General features: G+C 45.1%; 1 protein-coding gene across 1 annotated transcript in view; it reads right to left on the bottom strand.

Annotated features, from left to right (window-relative positions):
- Window positions 1–4,145: 4,145 nt before the first annotated feature.
- The window catches only part of LOC133532670 (cytoplasmic FMR1-interacting protein), a 97,242-nt gene continuing 81,785 nt past the window's right edge, over window positions 4,146–19,602 (bottom strand). The window contains exons 22-29 of the mRNA XM_061871434.1: window positions 19,369–19,560; window positions 15,701–15,825; window positions 15,321–15,399; window positions 14,455–14,549; window positions 12,056–12,237; window positions 10,859–10,921; window positions 9,680–9,827; window positions 4,146–7,507 (exon numbers count right to left, since the gene is read on the bottom strand). Coding sequence (XP_061727418.1) covers window positions 7,346–7,507; window positions 9,680–9,827; window positions 10,859–10,921; window positions 12,056–12,237; window positions 14,455–14,549; window positions 15,321–15,399; window positions 15,701–15,825; window positions 19,369–19,560 — 1,046 coding nt within the window. The 3' untranslated portion in view covers window positions 4,146–7,345. The remainder of the gene's footprint in view (window positions 7,508–9,679; window positions 9,828–10,858; window positions 10,922–12,055; window positions 12,238–14,454; window positions 14,550–15,320; window positions 15,400–15,700; window positions 15,826–19,368; window positions 19,561–19,602) is intronic.

The following is a 19,602-nucleotide window of genomic DNA, read 5'->3' as shown; positions in this document are numbered from 1 at the left end:
ATTAACATTTTAGCGCTAACTCAAGTTAACACGGATACCCTTTGACAATAGTGTTTCCGTTTTTTTTGTAACTTATAAGGATTTAATAAAATATGCCCCATATATGAAACCCCGGTCTGAAAACCAGCGCCGGGCATGTCGGCCCGGCACACGCTGAGACTGGAACCCTTTGCCCAATACAATAAATACAATACCGGTTGATCTGTTTAAATTATTAATGTATCTTTTTTTAACTATTATGTAACCTTATTCTCCTATGTACTTGTATGTGGCAATAAATGATTCTTATTCTTATTCTTATTCTTATATGTTGGCATAAAGGGAGTCGCATCCAGGTCGTACTTCTTTAAAAAAAATATTAACTTTTTATCGCTTCTGCCACACAGCCGGTAGAAATCTAGATTTCTTTTTAAATCATGTACCGCTAAGTCGAACTGTTGTAATATATTATGTCGATAAGGTTTTTTATCTGTAGCCGTAAGTCGAAGAACGTAGTATAGAGCATTATAGCATAAGTCTTAATAAAAATACGTCGAAAGTTACTTTGATTTTTATTTTCCACTGTTAAACTGTTAGTCCCATTTTGCAATTACCAATTTTTCAGAATAAAACTTAAATTTAACAAAAAAAAAAAAAAAAAAAAACTTATACTCCTTTTTTGTCATGACAATACGAGTATAAAAATACACTATGATTTCCCTTGCCTATCCTTCAGTAACAAGTGACTAGCGAAACTATATGGCAGGGGAGCCCAAAAGGGGATTTTTGTAGTTATTCGAGCGTGTCAGATTAAGATATGAGATATCTTGCTAGGTGCCCGCGGAGAAGAGAATTAAGAAGACCAAGAGTGTTCATTCCATACAACGGTTTTGTTAACAAAAATACTATTATTTTCGTAGTCTATATCTAGCGTCAAGTAGCGGAACTCGTCGGAAGATGTCGCGGCAAACAAAAAGCCTAATGCTCAACGATTTTCAGGTAATGTTATAACCAGAGTAAGCGTAGGAGTTGAAAATTGAGATCCGGTTACTCTAGTTATAATATTAGCGGAAAATCTGCGGACATGAACCATAGAAGCGGAGCGTGAATCTCGCGACCTACTCAGTTTATAATATTAGCGGAAAATCGTTCAGCATTAGACTTTTTGTTTACCGCGACATTTATGGTCGAGTAGCAGTACTGAGAGCTCCACTACTCAAGTAGACTACGAAAATAATAGTATTTTTGGCAACAAAATCGGTTGTATGGAGTGAGCACTCTTGGTCTTCTTAATTCTCTTTGGCGGAGTCTACCTTAACCTCTTTTAGCCGTCTATGTTGGTGGGTTTCTTGGTGGTATACGTGGAAGAAGTGAATTCGGTGTTTGTGTAGTCTATATAAAATCGTCTATAGTTTTCAAAAGACTAGTAACTATTGCACAAAGCCGTGACGAGTGGCGGAAAACAGGGGAGGCCTTTGCCCAGCAGTGGGACACAATATAGGCTATATAAAAAAAAAAAAAAAAAAAGTAACTATTGGGTACCTTCCTCTGGCAAGCGTTGGCACGCTCTGCCACTAAACACACACGAAGGCCGAACTCCCTTGTACACCCTGTCAGCATACTGTACACCACTTAGCTCTCTTCATATCAGCGATTAGTTCTAGCAAACACCAACATTGCCAAGGATTTCGATAAAATGATGTAGAACTGTAGGCCTAAGATGGTCGGCTCTTTATCATTTGTCACCATGCCTGTCACGTTCTAACAAGTATGTAAGTGCGAAAGTGACAGGCATAGTGACAGGTGATAAAAATGGAACCATGCTGCTACCGCTGGCTACATAACCTGGCGGAGGTGAAGAAAATACCGAGGTGAAATCATGCGGTAGAAAACTTATATGATTATCATGGAGCACTAACTGTCTAAGGTTACTGAAAGCGTTTGGAGATACATAATTTATCAAATTATTATCTAACCATAAACTTTTTAATGATTTTATTTGGAATATGGAGTCTGATATACTTGTTAATTTGTTATGGCTTAAATGAAGGCTCTCTAATTTGATTAAAGGTTTGAACACATCTGGAGAAATATACTCAATTTGATTTAAATATACCTAAGTATAGATATTCCAATTCTACGCAAGCGGAGATTCTGCTGTCATTAATTGATTTTATTCTATTATTATCTAGATAAAATCCTTCTAGTTTTGGAAATAGAGAATAGGCACCGTAAACAGGTATATTAAAGAGCTTATTGTATAATAACATAATCCAAGTGACATTAGATAATGGACTGAATACTGCTGGGTCTATCTCTTCCAAGTTATTTTCACTTAGATGAATTTCGACCAGCTTAGGAACAGTGGTATTAAAAGCGTCAAGCTCAAGTTTGTTAATGTGGCAATTTTCTAGTTGAGTATAGTGACGTCGTCGTCTCGTGTGAGTTCGAGGACGCGTCCGCGGCCGTCCCAGCCGTGTTTGCATTGCTGCGATGTGGCGCGGTCGCTGGTGGAGGACGGGAGTAGCGCCAGCAGCAGTGAGAGGACTGCGAGTGAAGGGCCTGTAATAGTTCCATATATACGTCAGACCCCCATAATATTTTATGGAACTAAGATTACAGAAAACGATAACTCACACTTTTGATTTCAGCTCTATAGATAAAATATCGCGAAACAAGTGTAAGTCGCACCATACTAAATGATTTAACAGTTCTCGTTGCAGGAATTACGGGGGTTGTAATCAACTTCATGTTATTTAGAAATTATTTGTTGACATAGCCCGTTAATAGTTTCGTACATTGAAATACCACACACATTGGAATAGAAATATATATAATTTATTCGTAAACATAAACACAGAAGAGAAAATTATACAAAAAAGAAAGAGAAATTGATGCTAGCGATTTCCAGCGCTGATCTGCCGATGAGACCATCCGGTGAAAGTGGTGAAACAATTATGCCGAAATATGGTAACTTACTTGAGGTCAAGCGAGTAACCGCCATCGCCGAATAGCCGAAAAACAACTACTACTTGTTGAATTGCAAATTTGAGTTGTGCGTCACAACTAAGAGGCACTGAATGAGTGGAACATATAGTGCAGCGGTAGCAGCATGGTTCCATTTTTATCACCTGTCACTATGCCTGTCACTTTCGCACTTACATACTTGTTAGAACGTGACAGGCATGGTGACAAATGATAAAGAGCCGACCATCTTAGGCCTACAGTAGTTGTTATGTTGTAACTGTTAACCTTTGTCACTTATAACCAAAACATTACACAGACAAATATTTAATACTTATCTGTCATTCTGTTTGTCACATGGTTTTACTTTACAGCATTGAACTATTATTACTACTTATACAGAGAACAAGTATTTTGTGCCATGAGTTGTTGTTCTTTTGACATGAACCATAGAAGCGGAGCGTGAATCTCGCGACCTACTCAGTTTATAATATTAGCGGAAAATCGTTCAGCATTAGACTTTTTGTTTACCGCGACATTTATGGTCGAGTAGCAGTACTGAGAGTTCCGCTACTTGACGCTAGATGTAGACAAAGAAAATAATAGTATTTTTGGTAACAAGACCGTTGTATGGAGTGAGCACTCTTGGTCTTTTCAATTCTCTCTGTTCAAAGTGCCATATAAAAATATAGGGAACGCCGATCTTTCTAACGTCAGCTCAACTACTACAGTGATGGCGTATGGAAACTACCTATCATTATTATTTACTGGTCGTTGCTAGCGTTTATTTTTTAGATAGCGGTATCACTTAGGCCTCCGGTTTGACTAAAATATAAAATGGTCTCATGAACCTCCTCCTTCCTTCCTCCTCCTTCCTCCTTGGTGGTCCTTGTTGAAGTCTCTTATCTTGCAGAGATATAAGTTTGTTGTAGAGATATAAGTAGGTAAATGTTTTGTACCTACTTTAATATTTATTTAAATAAATAAAAACCGTGATAACTTAGTCCTCACCCAACTTCAATACATCTGTCGCGCTATGGTTCGGTTGGTGGGATTTTTTCCCAGTAGTTACTACTAGATGGGAAAAGGAGTGTTGAATAGGAATTCTAGATCTGGTACCATTTAAACCGGCGGTACAAAATAGCCGATTCTCCCCTATATATTATCTTGTTTGATAGGTTGTCGCGAAATAAAATGCAACATACGAATAAACATTTATTTTCTATAAAAGTGGATATAAATGGAATTACATGATCGTATTTCTTAATCCTACAAATAACCTAATTAAACAATATAAATAAACAAAATACATCATTACAGACTTTATATTAATACAAAATTGCAGCAGCAGACAGAAAGCATATCATAATGGTAATTAATTTGACCGGATAATTAATACATTTTTGAAGCTCTCTCAATGCAAATAATGCCTGAAAAGGGTAAATTTTTTTCAGGGGATTTATTTATTTAAAAAAGTGTGCTCCAGCTTTATATATACTGTCCAAAAATCATTATACCTAACCTACCCTAACAAAATCTCAGTATATTGGCGTGTGGGTGACATTTTTGTATAGCAAAAGATTTTGACAGCCCGGACAGTGCAAGTGTTATTTTAAACGTCAAACTTCTATGAAATTATGACGTTTATTTAACACTTGCACAAAACGAGTAAAGTCGTTAATAAATGGAATTGTGCTATCTCTTTCACACTTGCGCGGCCTTATGGAGCGGGATTTACATCAGTACCTAGTGCAGGTATAGTCGTTCGGTTTGTAACTGTCCCGAACGGCTTATCCTTTGTTTATTATTAAGTAAAACTGCACGTGCTACTACCTGCATAAAAAATGGTCCGGTCACTTTAACCGGTTATTGGTAACTCCTATGGAAATTGCAATAAGATTCAAAATGAACAAATCGAAAAATAATTTGCGATTACTTGTGTGGTCCCTCTACGGTTACTGAGTGCCGGTGAGTCGTACGCTACAGAACCAGTCTTAAATTTGTCCTCGAGATGCGGAACAAAAGCGCGTTATTGGAGAGCGCACCTACACTGGTTTTTTGAGCGTTGGACTAGCCCGCGCTCAGGTGCCAATTAGAATTATACGACCCTTTTTTTACAGATAGTGGCACGTGCGGTTTTAATTAACAATAGACAAAGGATTAGCCATTCGGGGCCAGCTACAAATCAAACGACTATTACGCATAAATCACTTTTATTGCCCGACTCGCCACTTGCTATAGTAAGTATTAAGGGAAATTAAATTTAACTTAAACCACAACGTTAAGATACGTCTACTTTATCTTTTTATACATAATATAGATATTTCGTGTGGCGTTCACGTTCCGTTTTTATTTTACTTATTTAAAGCAACAATAAATGCATTATCTATAATTTCTACACAATGCAAGTTATAAACACTAAAGAATAATCTTAATGCTACTTACATTAAAGAATAGAAATTGTCTTTTCTTTCTTAAATACTATTTATATGTGATGTTATCAATTTTGATGATCATTTATTATTTATTCAAATAATTCAAATCAATAAAAGGCTATTGTAGCTTACCATAAGAACGACATTAGTATCTTAATACGAATAACCTGTCAGCGGCAGCGCGTCTTTATGGCAAGCGAACTCCTTTTGCTTGAGAACGTCACATATTCTATTGCTAATTGGAAATTAAATAATTATTTAAACTTACGGCAAATGATTTCATTAATCTTAACAAAGTAACGATCCATACACATTTCCTACAAATAATAATTTTCAGTATTATTTTTATTGACATATTATGAAAGAAATTAGCATAAATAAAAGGTTTGCTCGAGTAAAGCATGACAAGGTTCTAAAGTTCGACCAATAAAATTAAAAATCTTCGCCATATTGCGGAAAAGTATTGGAATTTATTTCTCATCTGGCGACAGTAATTTTGAAGACGTCAATAATGAATCTATCAATTTTTTATCAAAGTGCGTGATGTATTCATTGGATTTTGTGTGTAATTTACAACATGAAGTATTTGTCGGAGAGAAAGCTACAAGTATCTTAAATATTGGCAATAATGTGCGTACGTTATGTATAGTCAGATCTTCGAGCAACACAGGGAAAGGAGACGGCATTGATACTATTTCCCCTCTGCCAAAGCATTGGCACAACTGTGCCTATGGCGGTGCATGTTGTGACTCGTCCGTACACAAGAGATCGAGGTGTGCAAGATGCACAGTGCTTTGGTCTCGACTGTAATGCTGTATATTATTACGTTTCAAAAATAAAAAATATAAATAAAAATAAAAAAGATTTGAGATACGTGTGTCATTTTGTATATGTATTTGTGTCGTCATTACAGATTGGATTTTGTATGTAGTGAGTGAGAAGTGCGACTGTGTGCACGTTTCCCGCAAAAAATGGCAGAATGATTTGTTCAGTAAAATATCGCTAACGCTCCTCCCTTACGACGTGTCGGAAGCCGGTGTTGCTCGAAAAGTCAGATAATATGTGAGTAGCGGTCATGTCGATGACTAATTTCAAAACATCCGTCGTCTTTTTATTGATATAAATGATTTATTGTCTTAAAATGACAATAGTTTTCACATTTTTGTGGTAAAATTGTTTATACTTAATTGCGAAATATTTTCTTCTTGTTTACATCGGGGACACTCGATGACTTTCAACGTCTGTTGTCAGTCTCCTTGCCTACCGGCAAGCAAGTACCTACCGGTACTAACCACTGAAAATCCGCAACACGGCGAAGACGAAATAAATTGTCATTAATAGTACAGGGTGGACAAATAAGAATGATACACTTTGTTTTTAAATTTTAATTACATTGAGTGGAAATTTTATTCAATATTTTTTTATAAATATATTATTCAGGGTTGGCAATTTTATACGGAAGATAATTTCTGCCAAATGTCTACCACTAGCAGCAAGAAATTTTATCTCAAATGTTTCTGTTGTTTAAAACACGTTGTTTGCTCGATTAATTTTGAAAAAAGTGATTGTGATTGGCACCCAAATTCCCCAAATTTTGCAGCTCGTGACTTATTTCTGTGGGGCTATCTAAAATTACGTTTCTATGCTAACGAGCTGATGAAATTTAAACAGTTAAAACCGACTATTCGACACAAATGTACTAAGATAATGCCAAAAATGTGCGAATAGATGCTGAACATTGGGATGATAAGGGCTTACATTTGCCTGCTGTTAGAGGTGGACATATGTCAGACATTATGTTTCGCATGAATTTGCCAACCCTGAAGAATATATTTTTAAAACAATACTTAATAATTTTTGAACATAATACAGTTAAAATTTAAAAACAAAATGTATACTTCTTATTTGGCCACCCTGTATCTCCAATGTACTCGCCAGCCTCGTTGCCAGTGCACTCGCCTGCCAAGTTAATTCCCAGCGTGCTGCGGCGCGCTGGGCGGCGGGAAGCAGCGCACGTGCTCGACGCCCGCGCGCTCGTCGTCGGCCGCCAGGTGGCGCGCCAGCACGCCGAAGATCTGCGAGTTCAGCACCTGGAAGCGGCGGATGCGGTCCACCATGCGCTTCAGCGGCTGAGGAAGGAAAATAACTAGTATTAGCGGAAATCTCAGACATGAACATGTTAAGACCTATCTTAACAAGTTTAGTTATTAGCATACCTAAATACCTACTTACCTAATCTAGATAGATTAAGTCTCGCTATCGTCGGTAGGTGGCACCACCTATGAAATGTACCTAATTAACCTCTTTAAGGTGACATCTACCGAAAACTTGTGTACTTGCTCTCTAAGCTTAGCCATATCAATGTATGCAATAGTTCATAAACAATCCATAGTGTGGCGCTGTACGCGACTATATAAGCTTCTACATGTGTATAGATTAATTCACTTTTTGCAACTAGTCTTCTGTTAACATTAAATATAACTATTGTAATTCTCTGCTTTGATTCGGTCTCCATCACCTCCAACGCTGAATTTTTTTTTATTATTCAAATTAGTTACACAGCATTACAGTATTACTACTAAGGCACTGCGAAGTACAAAACATATAAAAAAAATACAAAGATACGAGATAAAACGTAACGTGGACGTAACAACGTGGCTCAGTAGCGTCGTCTGACTCGGCGTAGGATTCGACAAATATCTACATAAGACCTTTTTAACACCAAGAACACCTAAAGTCGTCGTTGCTAGTCGTGCCCGCCACGCCAAGGACACCTATAGGTGTTATGGAGGACGCTGTCAAAGTAACCTTCATACTTTCGAGTAAGGTTTACATTAGCTCCCTTGCGCCCAGGAGCTTGGCGTTTAAGTTTTTTTTTTAACAATTATGGCCTGGATGCGAGTCCATTAAGCCAAAACTTTGGCATTTGAGTGTTGTGTTTATGATGGCGCCTTTACATTCGTGTGCGGGTGGCGAGGCGAGCCGCACAGCGAGCCACGAGACGCGCATGTACCTAAACAGTCGTGGCTCGGTTTTTTGGGCACGAGTCTAAGGGGCTCGCGGGGGACGCGCGCTTGCTGTTTACATTCGCGTACGGGTTTTCATTGGGTTACAAACCTTATAGCTTGCCGCTTGAGTTTAAAATTGATTAGCTCCGCAAACTTAAAGGCTGCGGCCGTGACACGAGACGAGCCGCGAGCCGAGCCACGAGCCGCAAACGTTCAAAGGGTTAAACGTACAAAAAAACACTGGTAAAATAGATACGTTCTACAAAAACAAAATTTGACGATCGTCACACTATTAAAAATGTAAGAAATGTTGCAAAAACAAATGCTTCATACATGGTCATGATCCATGACGTCGGCTTAACTCTTTGTCCGATAAAGACGTCAATTGACACGCGCGGCTGCAGCCCAATATCAACCTTCCTGCATTCCGACAAAGTTCACAATGACGCGCCCCGCACGATTATTTAAGTTTAATCTTTTCAATGCCAACGACGGATATATCCGAACCGTAGGTCCAACGCCAACGACGCATTAACGCGTTAGGGCATACTGTCGTCAGTCATTTTACACCTGCAGTCTATGGATCAACTATATTCAAAAAACGTACAGCGCCATGCGCGTCCAATATAACAACTCTTTTAGGATTCCGTTGAGGCTCCCGAAGCATTGCAGTGCGTCAGGCATATTCGCGGAGGCGCGCACGGATGGCTCTCACGCGATAATGCGAAAACTTGTCACGTCCTGCTGAGACGTATTGCCGGTAGCCCCAAAAGTCTCCTGGAAACTGGCAGGACGGGAAGATGGTCCCTTCCATTACTACTGGAACCAGATCCACATGCTGGCCACCTAGTTTTAAGTGTAAAAATGTGTATAGTTTGTATGTGAATATGGAAAAATTGAATTCTGCAACTTATATTAAATTAATCCGTTACATAGCACAGCGCAACATACACCTATGTAGTGCAAATGCGTAAACTTCAATTTCAGTTTAGACACTTCAGTGACGTGGGGATAGCTACGCGGAACGGTGCACCCTAAAAGGGGTCACACGGATGTAATGTACGATGTCCACCAACCGGCCGGAGACGTGCCGCAGCGGAGCGCATTTTCAATGTGCCTATACATCATGTATGGCAGAAGCGATGGAGTTCGGCCGGAGCCGTCCGCGTCCGCGAGGAGCGGAGCAGCTTGCGGGCGGACAATTGTGAGATACTCTCCGACTCCGCCGGTTCGGTGGGAATCGTACTAAAGTTTTCCTCCATGAATTTTCTCAAAAACCTCAAAGATACTTACGATCCCCTTGACGAGTTCATCCTTGCCATCGACTCGCTGGACCCTGAGGATGTGGTAGCAGAAGTCCAAGGCCTCGAAGCGGCGCTGTTGCCCCAGCAGGGCCACAATGGTGCAGCCTGCCCAGTGGAGACCCTCGCCAAACAGTTCCCTGCAAGAAGATTGGGTTAGATTACAGAGGTCTGCAAACCGCGACTCACGTGCGCAAGCCGCTCTTTGGAGGTACGATTGCGGCTTCAAGGGACCAGGGATAATAGATTTTAGACCACTGAAAACAATATTTGCGGCTCTTTCGAATTTTCTACTGTTGATGGCTCTTGATTTCAAAAGTTTCCCGACTCCTGGGTTAGAAGTATGAACGGTAGACTTTGACCTAGAATTTTACTGTATGTTTCATTACACTGACCCAATGCGTTTTCCTGTGTATAAATAGAATTACAAGGATATAATGACATACATTGAGAAAGGTATGTTGACTTGGTTTGGACACGTGGAAAAAATGAGTGAAAGAAGGCTAACAAAGAGAGTGTATAAGGGAGAAGTAGAAGAGGGAGCTGGAAGGGATAGACCTCGGCAGACTTTCTCTGATCAAACCAGGGAAATCCTGAAGAAAGGCCAGTTCAAGAGCATTCTAAACCGGGGAGCGTGGATGAAGAATGATATGAAAGTGTAGGAAGCAGAAGAGGTATGTCAGGATCGTAGCAAGTGGAAATTCGTAGTCTCTCCTCCACCCCTCCGGGAGTAGACGTGATTATATGTATGTATGTATTGTATGTATGTAAAAAGAGTTACTTTTTGGACCAATAATCTTCAAAACAATTGAGAATATCTCCAAAGACAATTCATAACTCACACCAAACTATGCGCATGAGGGAATCTTTAAAAACTGCAAAAATGAACACAATGACTTCATTGATCCAACCAACAACCGATCCAATATGGTTGCTCTAGTGTCGAGCGTAAACTCACAAAGACAGTGATATTTCTTAGTTTTTTTTATTGCAAAGGGGCCCTAATAACATATTACACAATTACACATACAGTTTAAAAAAGTTAATACAACAGTCAGAACAGTGGATAATACAATTTATGATGTAAGAGAAACAATATACACTAACTCTAGAATGAAGATGATGAAATTAATTGATTATAATGAGTATCACAATAAAATGTACAACTTACTCCACGGTGAACTGTGTGTCGGTGACCGGGATACAGTACAGGAATTGAAGAGCCGACCACAGTCTGAAAGATAAATAGCATATATAAAAAGTGTAAAAATAATCGAACTTATAATTTAACCGTATGGCTTTCAGAGTAAATATGATTTAATAAGGACTAACGAAGTTTGGGCTGCCATCGTTTAGGTTCCAGTTGCAACGTTCCAGCTGCAACGTTCCAGCTATCGATAAAAAAACATGAACAAATTCATAATTGAGTGAAGCGGAAAATATATACTAAAGCGCACTGTGGTTTTTAATAATCTCACTTTTAACTCGTTAGTGTTGCAGTATGTAGGAGCGCGGCGGAGGGCAAAGGCCAGGCGGGCGCGGTAAGACAACCGCGTAGCCTACGGAGAACAGGGAAAGGCCGCAACAAAGCCGCTCGCAGGTCAGCTGGCTTTGCTGTACGAAAAACACTTGTTAATGTTAACGTTACCTGTGGAACTCGTTAGTGTCGTCAGCGTGCAGCGGCGCGGCGTGCGGCGCGGCGGGCGGCAGGGGCCAGGCGGGCGCGGTGAGACAGCCGCGCAGGCGCCGGGCACCATGTTAACGTTACCTGTGGAACTCGTTAGTGTCGTCAGCGTGCAGCGGCGCGGCGTGCGGCGCGGCGGGCGGCAGGGGCCAGGCGGGCGCGGTGAGACAGCCGCGCAGGCGCCGGGCACCATGTTAACGTTACCTGTGGAACTCGTTAGTGTCGTCAGCGTGCAGCGGCGCGGCGTGCGGCGCGGCGGGCGGCAGGGGCCAGGCGGGCGCGGTGAGACAGCCGCGCAGGCGCCGGGCACCATGTTAACGTTACCTGTGGAACTCGTTAGTGTCGTCAGCGTGCAGCGGCGCGGCGTGCGGCGCGGCGGGCGGCAGGGGCCAGGCGGGCGCGGTGAGACAGCCGCGCAGGCGCCGGGCACCATGTTAACGTTACCTGTGGAACTCGTTAGTGTCGTCAGCGTGCAGCGGCGCGGCGTGCGGCGCGGCGGGCGGCAGGGGCCAGGCGGGCGCGGTGAGACAGCCGCGCAGGCGCCGGGCACCATGTTAACGTTACCTGTGGAACTCGTTAGTGTCGTCAGCGTGCAGCGGCGCGGCGTGCGGCGCGGCGGGGGGCAGGGGCCAGGCGGGCGCGGTGAGACAGCCGCGCAGGCGCCGGGCACCATGTTAACGTTACCTGTGGAACTCGTTAGTGTCGTCAGCGTGCAGCGGCGCGGCGTGCGGCGCGGCGGGCGGCAGGGGCCAGGCGGGCGCGGTGAGACAGCCGCGCAGGCGCCGGAGCACCACGGAGAACAGAGAGAGCCCGCAGCACAGCCGCTCGCGGGTCAGCAGGTCGCCTTCGCGGGCTAGCTGGCTTTGCTACAAATCACAATATCACTTAAATAATGACACTTTCTCAACATGTGCGGATATATTTACGTTGTTTCGTATAGGTTTCAAACTATTGTAGCTTCAGTGCGTGCCCCTGTACATCGATATTAATGTTTAAGATTATAGTACTGTATTAAATTTTGTTGTAGTGAAAAAAGTGGATAAAAATTGTACTCCCAAATTGTACCTAACCCAAGTAATTTTTTGATCAAAATTCTCATATTAATATGGATCAATGTTAAAAGATAGAAAAATTGAAAATAGATTTATTTAACGCCACAATATATTTCGAAAAAGAAGAACATACAGAGAAAGAAAAAAAAAACAGACAAAAAGGAACACAAAAAAAAATTATACTAAAAAGTGGCTGTGACATAACCGGACAGACAGACGGACATGACGAATCTATATAGGTTCCGTTTTTTGCCATTTGGCTACGGAACCCCTAAAAACATACTACCAAAAACATTTTTGCTACTGTACATTACTAAGATTGAAATTGAAAACACTTATTATATAAAATTAGATACGTAAGAAAAAACTGTAACCTAAAAAAAAATATTTAAAACTACATACAAATCAATTTTTATATTTATATTAAATCAGTCCGTCCATAATAAATGAAGTTTAAAAAAGTACTCAAATGCCGCCGCACCAACCCCATTTTTTTGCCATCAAATTGGAAATGCGTGAGTGTATTACTTATATTGCAGAGATGTTACAGTTTGAAATTGAAGTAAGTGTGCACGACATTTTGATTTGAAACCATTCAATGACTTCAGTGAACGGATTGGTGGAGGCAGGTCATTCCAGCATTTCGTGGCAGCGTAATGAAAACTGCCACTGCCAAGTTGCAGGTACCTGGATGACCTGGCCTTGGAGGATCTGAAGTTATGAGCCCAGGTGAGCTTATTGTAAAGGTACGAAGGCATCCGGTAGTACACAATGCCAAACATAAGCGACGCTAAGTGGAGCTTTTCAGTGTAGACATTTTCATAATAAAATAAATAAAATAAAATAAAATTAGTTTATTTCAGACCATCAGATCCATATTTTGTTAGTAAATCAAAACAACTTACATCCTATATTAGTACTTACATAAAAACACATATACACCAACACTTATAACTATTTATTACAATAATACGGTTTTCGTTTAAATAGTTACGCAGAACTACCTTTACGCAGAATACATTCAAATCGGGAGACAATTAAGTTATATATTGAACAAATTTGTCGGGACGATAGCCTAATTAAGCCTATTTCTCCATCACAAAACAGAAAATGAAAGTAATAGCCAAGTATTCTAAAATAGACATTTCAGGAAAAAAATGTCAAAAAAAATATGTATGTACTGTACAACGAAAAGTAAAATGACGGACTAACTAAACTATGGAGCCAAAAAGAAAAAAAAAAGCATTAGGTTAGTTTACATAAAATTTTAAATATCAATTAAATACAGTATATACCTAATCTATAATTTTTATTTCATTAATACGATGTAATACCTATAAGTATTATACATTAAATTTGTACCGCATAATATAAGTTTTTAATATAGTTAAATTTATGTAGGTACATCAACGACTTCGCTAGAAAAATATGCATTTATGTCATCAATTTGCATCTATTTTATGCGCATGTTTTTTGTATGTTAATATTTGATTCGTAAGCATGTATATTTATTATTGTTGATAATATATGTTTTTCTAGCATGTAAGTGAATTGGTTTGAAACCGTAAGCTTGCATTGTGTTCAATAAATAAAATAAAACAGTGGTTTTAGTAATTATGAAAGAAAGGTGCATTCTTGATACTTGAGGCAGGTGGTTGTAACTACTGATCGTCCACTTTTCGCTAACTTATGTGGCACAGTTGCGAAGCAGCCCGCGTTCTTGTTACTACGCAGATGGCGATTTGGATTTACCTGTTTTACAGTAAATTTGTTCGTGTTGGCGAGGGTAAATATCGCTATTTGCTGAATAGTACACAGGGTAGTGTTAGTACTGTATTCTGTGAAATACTGGCGAGTAGGGACGTCATCAGAAACACATGATATTGCGCGCACTGCTCGTCTTTGTAATTAAAAGACCCGATGCCAGTCAGCGGCTCCGCCCCATAGCGCGGTGCCGTACGAGATGAACGAGTGCACAGTTGCGAAATAGCAGCTAGTCTGTAATAAAAAAATATTTTATTTATTTATTACCTTGGCAGTGCCGTACTTGTCGACGTTCTGAACGATCTGCAGCGCGGCGTACTTGGCCTCCAGCCGCTTTTGTTTTGTTTCAGGCTTCTCTCCCTCTGCAAATTCATTTATTTATCTTTATTGTACAATAAAACGTACAAAACGCAGATTTAAGGCCACAAAGCATCCACAGTCAGTGAACCAGTGTGTTATCAAATGGTGTCGTTTTTATTTTTACTCAATGTTATCATTTTACCGGTTACGTGTCTGTGTGAAAAGAATGCGATCGAAACGCAACTGTCACTGTCGCTCTAATATGGAAGAGTGATAGAGAGACACAAAGCATTTCGTTGTCGTAGCGCTATCGATTGACACCTTGGATAGGCCGGCAGTAATGTCCAACTTAATTGATGTTATAAACGAAAAAAACATTTTGAAGATAGAATAGTCAGCGGTAGAAGTAGCTAAGTATCTAAGCTGTTCATGACTTTGTGATCTTCACACATCTCATTCTCTTTTTTAGTTGTGTTCAGTTAATTTTGAACACCTCGCCCGACTAGCAACTTCTGCTGCTGACGATACGGGTTATTCCCACTAGTTACCACCAAGTTGTTACCAGTGGTAACTACTGGGAATTCTTTTCCCACCTTTCCGTAACTAGTGGGAATATTTTTCTCAGTAATTACCACTGGTAAAAGGTGGGAAAAAAATTCCCAGTAGTTACCACTGGTATCAACTTGGTGGTAACTAGTGGGAATAACCCGACGATACTAGCAAGAGAACCCATTGAACGCCACGCCTATCGTCCTGCCGCGTCATAGTGAACCTTATCGGAATGCACGAAGGTCGATATTGGGCTGTGGCCTTGCGTCAGGATGTTAGCTTACCAGCTGTGAACGGTCTCGGCAGTATGTTCTGGAAGGGCGCCGCGTGCAGCAGGTCCGTCACCTCCTCCTGGCTCAGCGCCTAAACATACAACATTTCTCAATAAATAACACCGTCATACAAGTATATGTGACAGAATTTATTAGGCTAGAGATACTAATATCTTAAATCTTTGATATACCTGAATTATCTAAACATAAAGATACTTTTTTTTAAACTGTTGTTGTCAATTTTTGCGCAAAGGAGCGTGCGTGAATTGTACGGAGCGACAGTAATTTGTTAGCGTTTAGCGTCCACGTCAAGGTACTTTTTGTAGGGGCTTCACGACCCTCTAGGGCACACAAAAAAGAAGTCGATGAATATTTTGGACATATTTCAGTACCTGTTCGACAAGCATGCAGAAAAGTATGATGTTGCCGAGCTCCCGGAACGCGTGGAACAGTTCCGTACGCGCGTCTGGGTACTGCACGATGTCTGTCAACTGTGCATGGTAGTAGCCCAGGACACCTGGAACAAATATTTATTATCGTATTTGTACTTTGCTGAGCCTACTGCTAATTCCTATAACTTCTTACAGTGAATCCAAGCCAGGGTCTCCCAACCAGTGAGGCGTTCATTATGATCCCAAGGTATATGCACAGGGGTACAGGGAGCCGTGCAGCAGCCCCCGGGCCACGTCCAGCAGCTCGGAGTATAGTGTATATTGTATAGTCACCGTTGGAGCCGTAGTCGTAGCGCGGCAGCTTGCAGTGTCTCGGCATGGCGGCGTGCAGGGCGCGCGTGAACTGCGCCAGGGAGCCGTGCAGCAGCCCCCGGGCCACGCCCAGCAGCTCGGAGTATAGTGTATATTGTATAGTCACCGTTGGAGCCGTAGTCGTAGCGCGGCAGCTTGCAGTGTCTCGGCATGGCGGCGTGCAGGGCGCGCGTGAACTGCGCCAGGGAGCCGTGCAGCAGCCCCCGGGCCACGTCCAGCAGCTCGGAGTATAGTGTATATTGTATAGTCACCGTTGGAGCCGTAGTCGTAGCGCGGCAGCTTGCAGTGTCTCGGCATGGCGGCGTGCAGGGCGCGCGTGAACTGCGCCAGGGAGCCGTGCAGCAGCCCCCGGGCCACGCCCAGCAGCTCGGAGTATAGTGTATATTGTATAGTCACAGTTGGAGCCGTAGTCGTAGCGCGGCAGCTTGCAGTGTCTCGGCATGGCGGCGTGCAGGGCGCGCGTGAACTGCGCCAGGGAGCCGTGCAGCAGCCCCCGGGCCACGCCCAGCAGCTCGGAGTATAGTGTATATTGTATAGTCACCGTTGGAGCCGTAGTCGTAGCGCGGCAGCTTGCAGTGTCTCGGCATGGCGGCGTGCAGGGCGCGCGTGAACTGCGCCAGGGAGCCGTGCAGCAGCCCCCGGGCCACGCCCAGCAGCTCGGAGTATAGTGTATATTGTATAGTCACCGTTGGAGCCGTAGTCGTAGCGCGGCAGCTTGCAGTGTCTCGGCATGGCGGCGTGCAGGGCGCGCGTGAACTGCGCCAGGGAGCCGTGCAGCAGCCCCCGGGCCACGCCCAGCAGCTCGGAGTATAGTGTATATTGTATAGTCACCGTTGGAGCCGTAGTCGTAGCGCGGCAGCTTGCAGTGTCTCGGCATGGCGGCGTGCAGGGCGCGCGTGAACTGCGCCAGGGAGCCGTGCAGCAGCCCCCGGGCCACGCCCAGCAGCTCGGAGTATAGTGTATATTGTATAGTCACCGTTGGAGCCGTAGTCGTAGCGCGGCAGCTTGCAGTGTCTCGGCATGGCGGCGTGCAGGGCGCGCGTGAACTGCGCCAGGGAGCCGTGCAGCAGCCCCCGGGCCACGCCCAGCAGCTCGGAGTATAGTGTATATTGTATAGTCACCGTTGGAGCCGTAGTCGTAGCGCGGCAGCTTGCAGTGTCTCGGCATGGCGGCGTGCAGGGCGCGCGTGAACTGCGCCAGGGAGCCGTGCAGCAGCCCCCGGGCCACGTCCAGTAGCTCTGAGTATAGTGTATATTGTATAGTCACCGTTGGAGCCGTAGTCGTAGCGCGGCAGCTTGCAGTGTCTCGGCATGGCGGCGTGCAGGGCGCGCGTGAACTGCGCCAGGGAGCCGTGCAGCAGCCCCCGGGCCACGCCCAGCAGCTCGGAGTATAGTGTATATTGTATAGTCACCGTTGGAGCCGTAGTCGTAGCGCGGCAGCTTGCAGTGTCTCGGCATGGCGGCGTGCAGGGCGCGCGTGAACTGCGCCAGGGAGCCGTGCAGCAGCCCCCGGGCCACGCCCAGCAGCTCGGAGTATAGTGTATATTGTATAGTCACCGTTGGAGCCGTAGTCGTAGCGCGGCAGCTTGCAGTGTCTCGGCATGGCGGCGTGCAGGGCGCGCGTGAACTGCGCCAGGGAGCCGTGCAGCAGCCCCCGGGCCACGCCCAGCAGCTCGGAGTATAGTGTATATTGTATAGTCACCGTTGGAGCCGTAGTCGTAGCGCGGCAGCTTGCAGTGTCTCGGCATGGCGGCGTGCAGGGCGCGCGTGAACTGCGCCAGGGAGCCGTGCAGCAGCCCCCGGGCCACGCCCAGCAGCTCGGAGTATAGTGTATATTGTATAGTCACCGTTGGAGCCGTAGTCGTAGCGCGGCAGCTTGCAGTGTCTCGGCATGGCGGCGTGCAGGGCGCGCGTGAACTGCGCCAGGGAGCCGTGCAGCAGCCCCCGGGCCACGCCCAGCAGCTCGGAGTATAGTGTATATTGTATAGTCACCGTTGGAGCCGTAGTCGTAGCGCGGCAGCTTGCAGTGTCTCGGCATGGCGGCGTGCAGGGCGCGCGTGAACTGCGCCAGGGAGCCGTGCAGCAGCCCCCGGGCCACGCCCAGCAGCTCGGAGTATAGTGTATATTGTATAGTCACCGTTGGAGCCGTAGTCGTAGCGCGGCAGCTTGCAGTGTCTCGGCATGGCGGCGTGCAGGGCGCGCGTGAACTGCGCCAGGGAGCCGTGCAGCAGCCCCCGGGCCACGCCCAGCAGCTCGGAGTATAGTGTATATTGTATAGTCACCGTTGGAGCCGTAGTCGTAGCGCGGCAGCTTGCAGTGTCTCGGCATGGCGGCGTGCAGGGCGCGCGTGAACTGCGCCAGGGAGCCGTGCAGCAGCCCCCGGGCCACGCCCAGCAGCTCGGAGTATAGTGTATATTGTATAGTCACCGTTGGAGCCGTAGTCGTAGCGCGGCAGCTTGCAGTGTCTCGGCATGGCGGCGTGCAGGGCGCGCGTGAACTGCGCCAGGGAGCCGTGCAGCAGCCCCCGGGCCACGCCCAGCAGCTCGGAGTATAGTGTATATTGTATAGTCACCGTTGGAGCCGTAGTCGTAGCGCGGCAGCTTGCAGTGTCTCGGCATGGCGGCGTGCAGGGCGCGCGTGAACTGCGCCAGGGAGCCGTGCAGCAGCCCCCGGGCCACGCCCAGCAGCTCGGAGTATAGTGTATATTGTATAGTCACCGTTGGAGCCGTAGTCGTAGCGCGGCAGCTTGCAGTGTCTCGGCATGGCGGCGTGCAGGGCGCGCGTGAACTGCGCCAGGGAGCCGTGCAGCAGCCCCCGGGCCACGCCCAGCAGCTCGGAGTATAGTGTATATTGTATAGTCACCGTTGGAGCCGTAGTCGTAGCGCGGCAGCTTGCAGTGTCTCGGCATGGCGGCGTGCAGGGCGCGCGTGAACTGCGCCAGGGAGCCGTGCAGCAGCCCCCGGGCCACGCCCAGCAGCTCGGAGTATAGTGTATATTGTATAGTCACCGTTGGAGCCGTAGTCGTAGCGCGGCAGCTTGCAGTGTCTCGGCATGGCGGCGTGCAGGGCGCGCGTGAACTGCGCCAGGGAGCCGTGCAGCAGCCCCCGGGCCACGCCCAGCAGCTCGGAGTATAGTGTATATTGTATAGTCACCGTTGGAGCCGTAGTCGTAGCGCGGCAGCTTGCAGTGTCTCGGCATGGCGGCGTGCAGGGCGCGCGTGAACTGCGCCAGGGAGCCGTGCAGCAGCCCCCGGGCCACGCCCAGCAGCTCGGAGTATAGTGTATATTGTATAGTCACCGTTGGAGCCGTAGTCGTAGCGCGGCAGCTTGCAGTGTCTCGGCATGGCGGCGTGCAGGGCGCGCGTGAACTGCGCCAGGGAGCCGTGCAGCAGCCCCCGGGCCACGCCCAGCAGCTCCGACACCACCACGGCCACGCCCTGGTAGCCCAGCAGGCGGACGAGGGCGTGCAGGTGCTGGGTGCCTACGAAACCTGGTAATATAAAATAGATGGTTAGAAAAGGGGGAAATATTG

This window comes from Cydia pomonella, chromosome 27 (genome assembly GCF_033807575.1).
Source record: "Cydia pomonella isolate Wapato2018A chromosome 27, ilCydPomo1, whole genome shotgun sequence".
Classification (NCBI taxonomy): domain Eukaryota; kingdom Metazoa; phylum Arthropoda; class Insecta; order Lepidoptera; family Tortricidae; genus Cydia; species Cydia pomonella.
The sequence above is the reverse complement of the archived record's forward strand: the minus strand, read 5'-3'. Positions and strand labels throughout refer to the sequence as shown.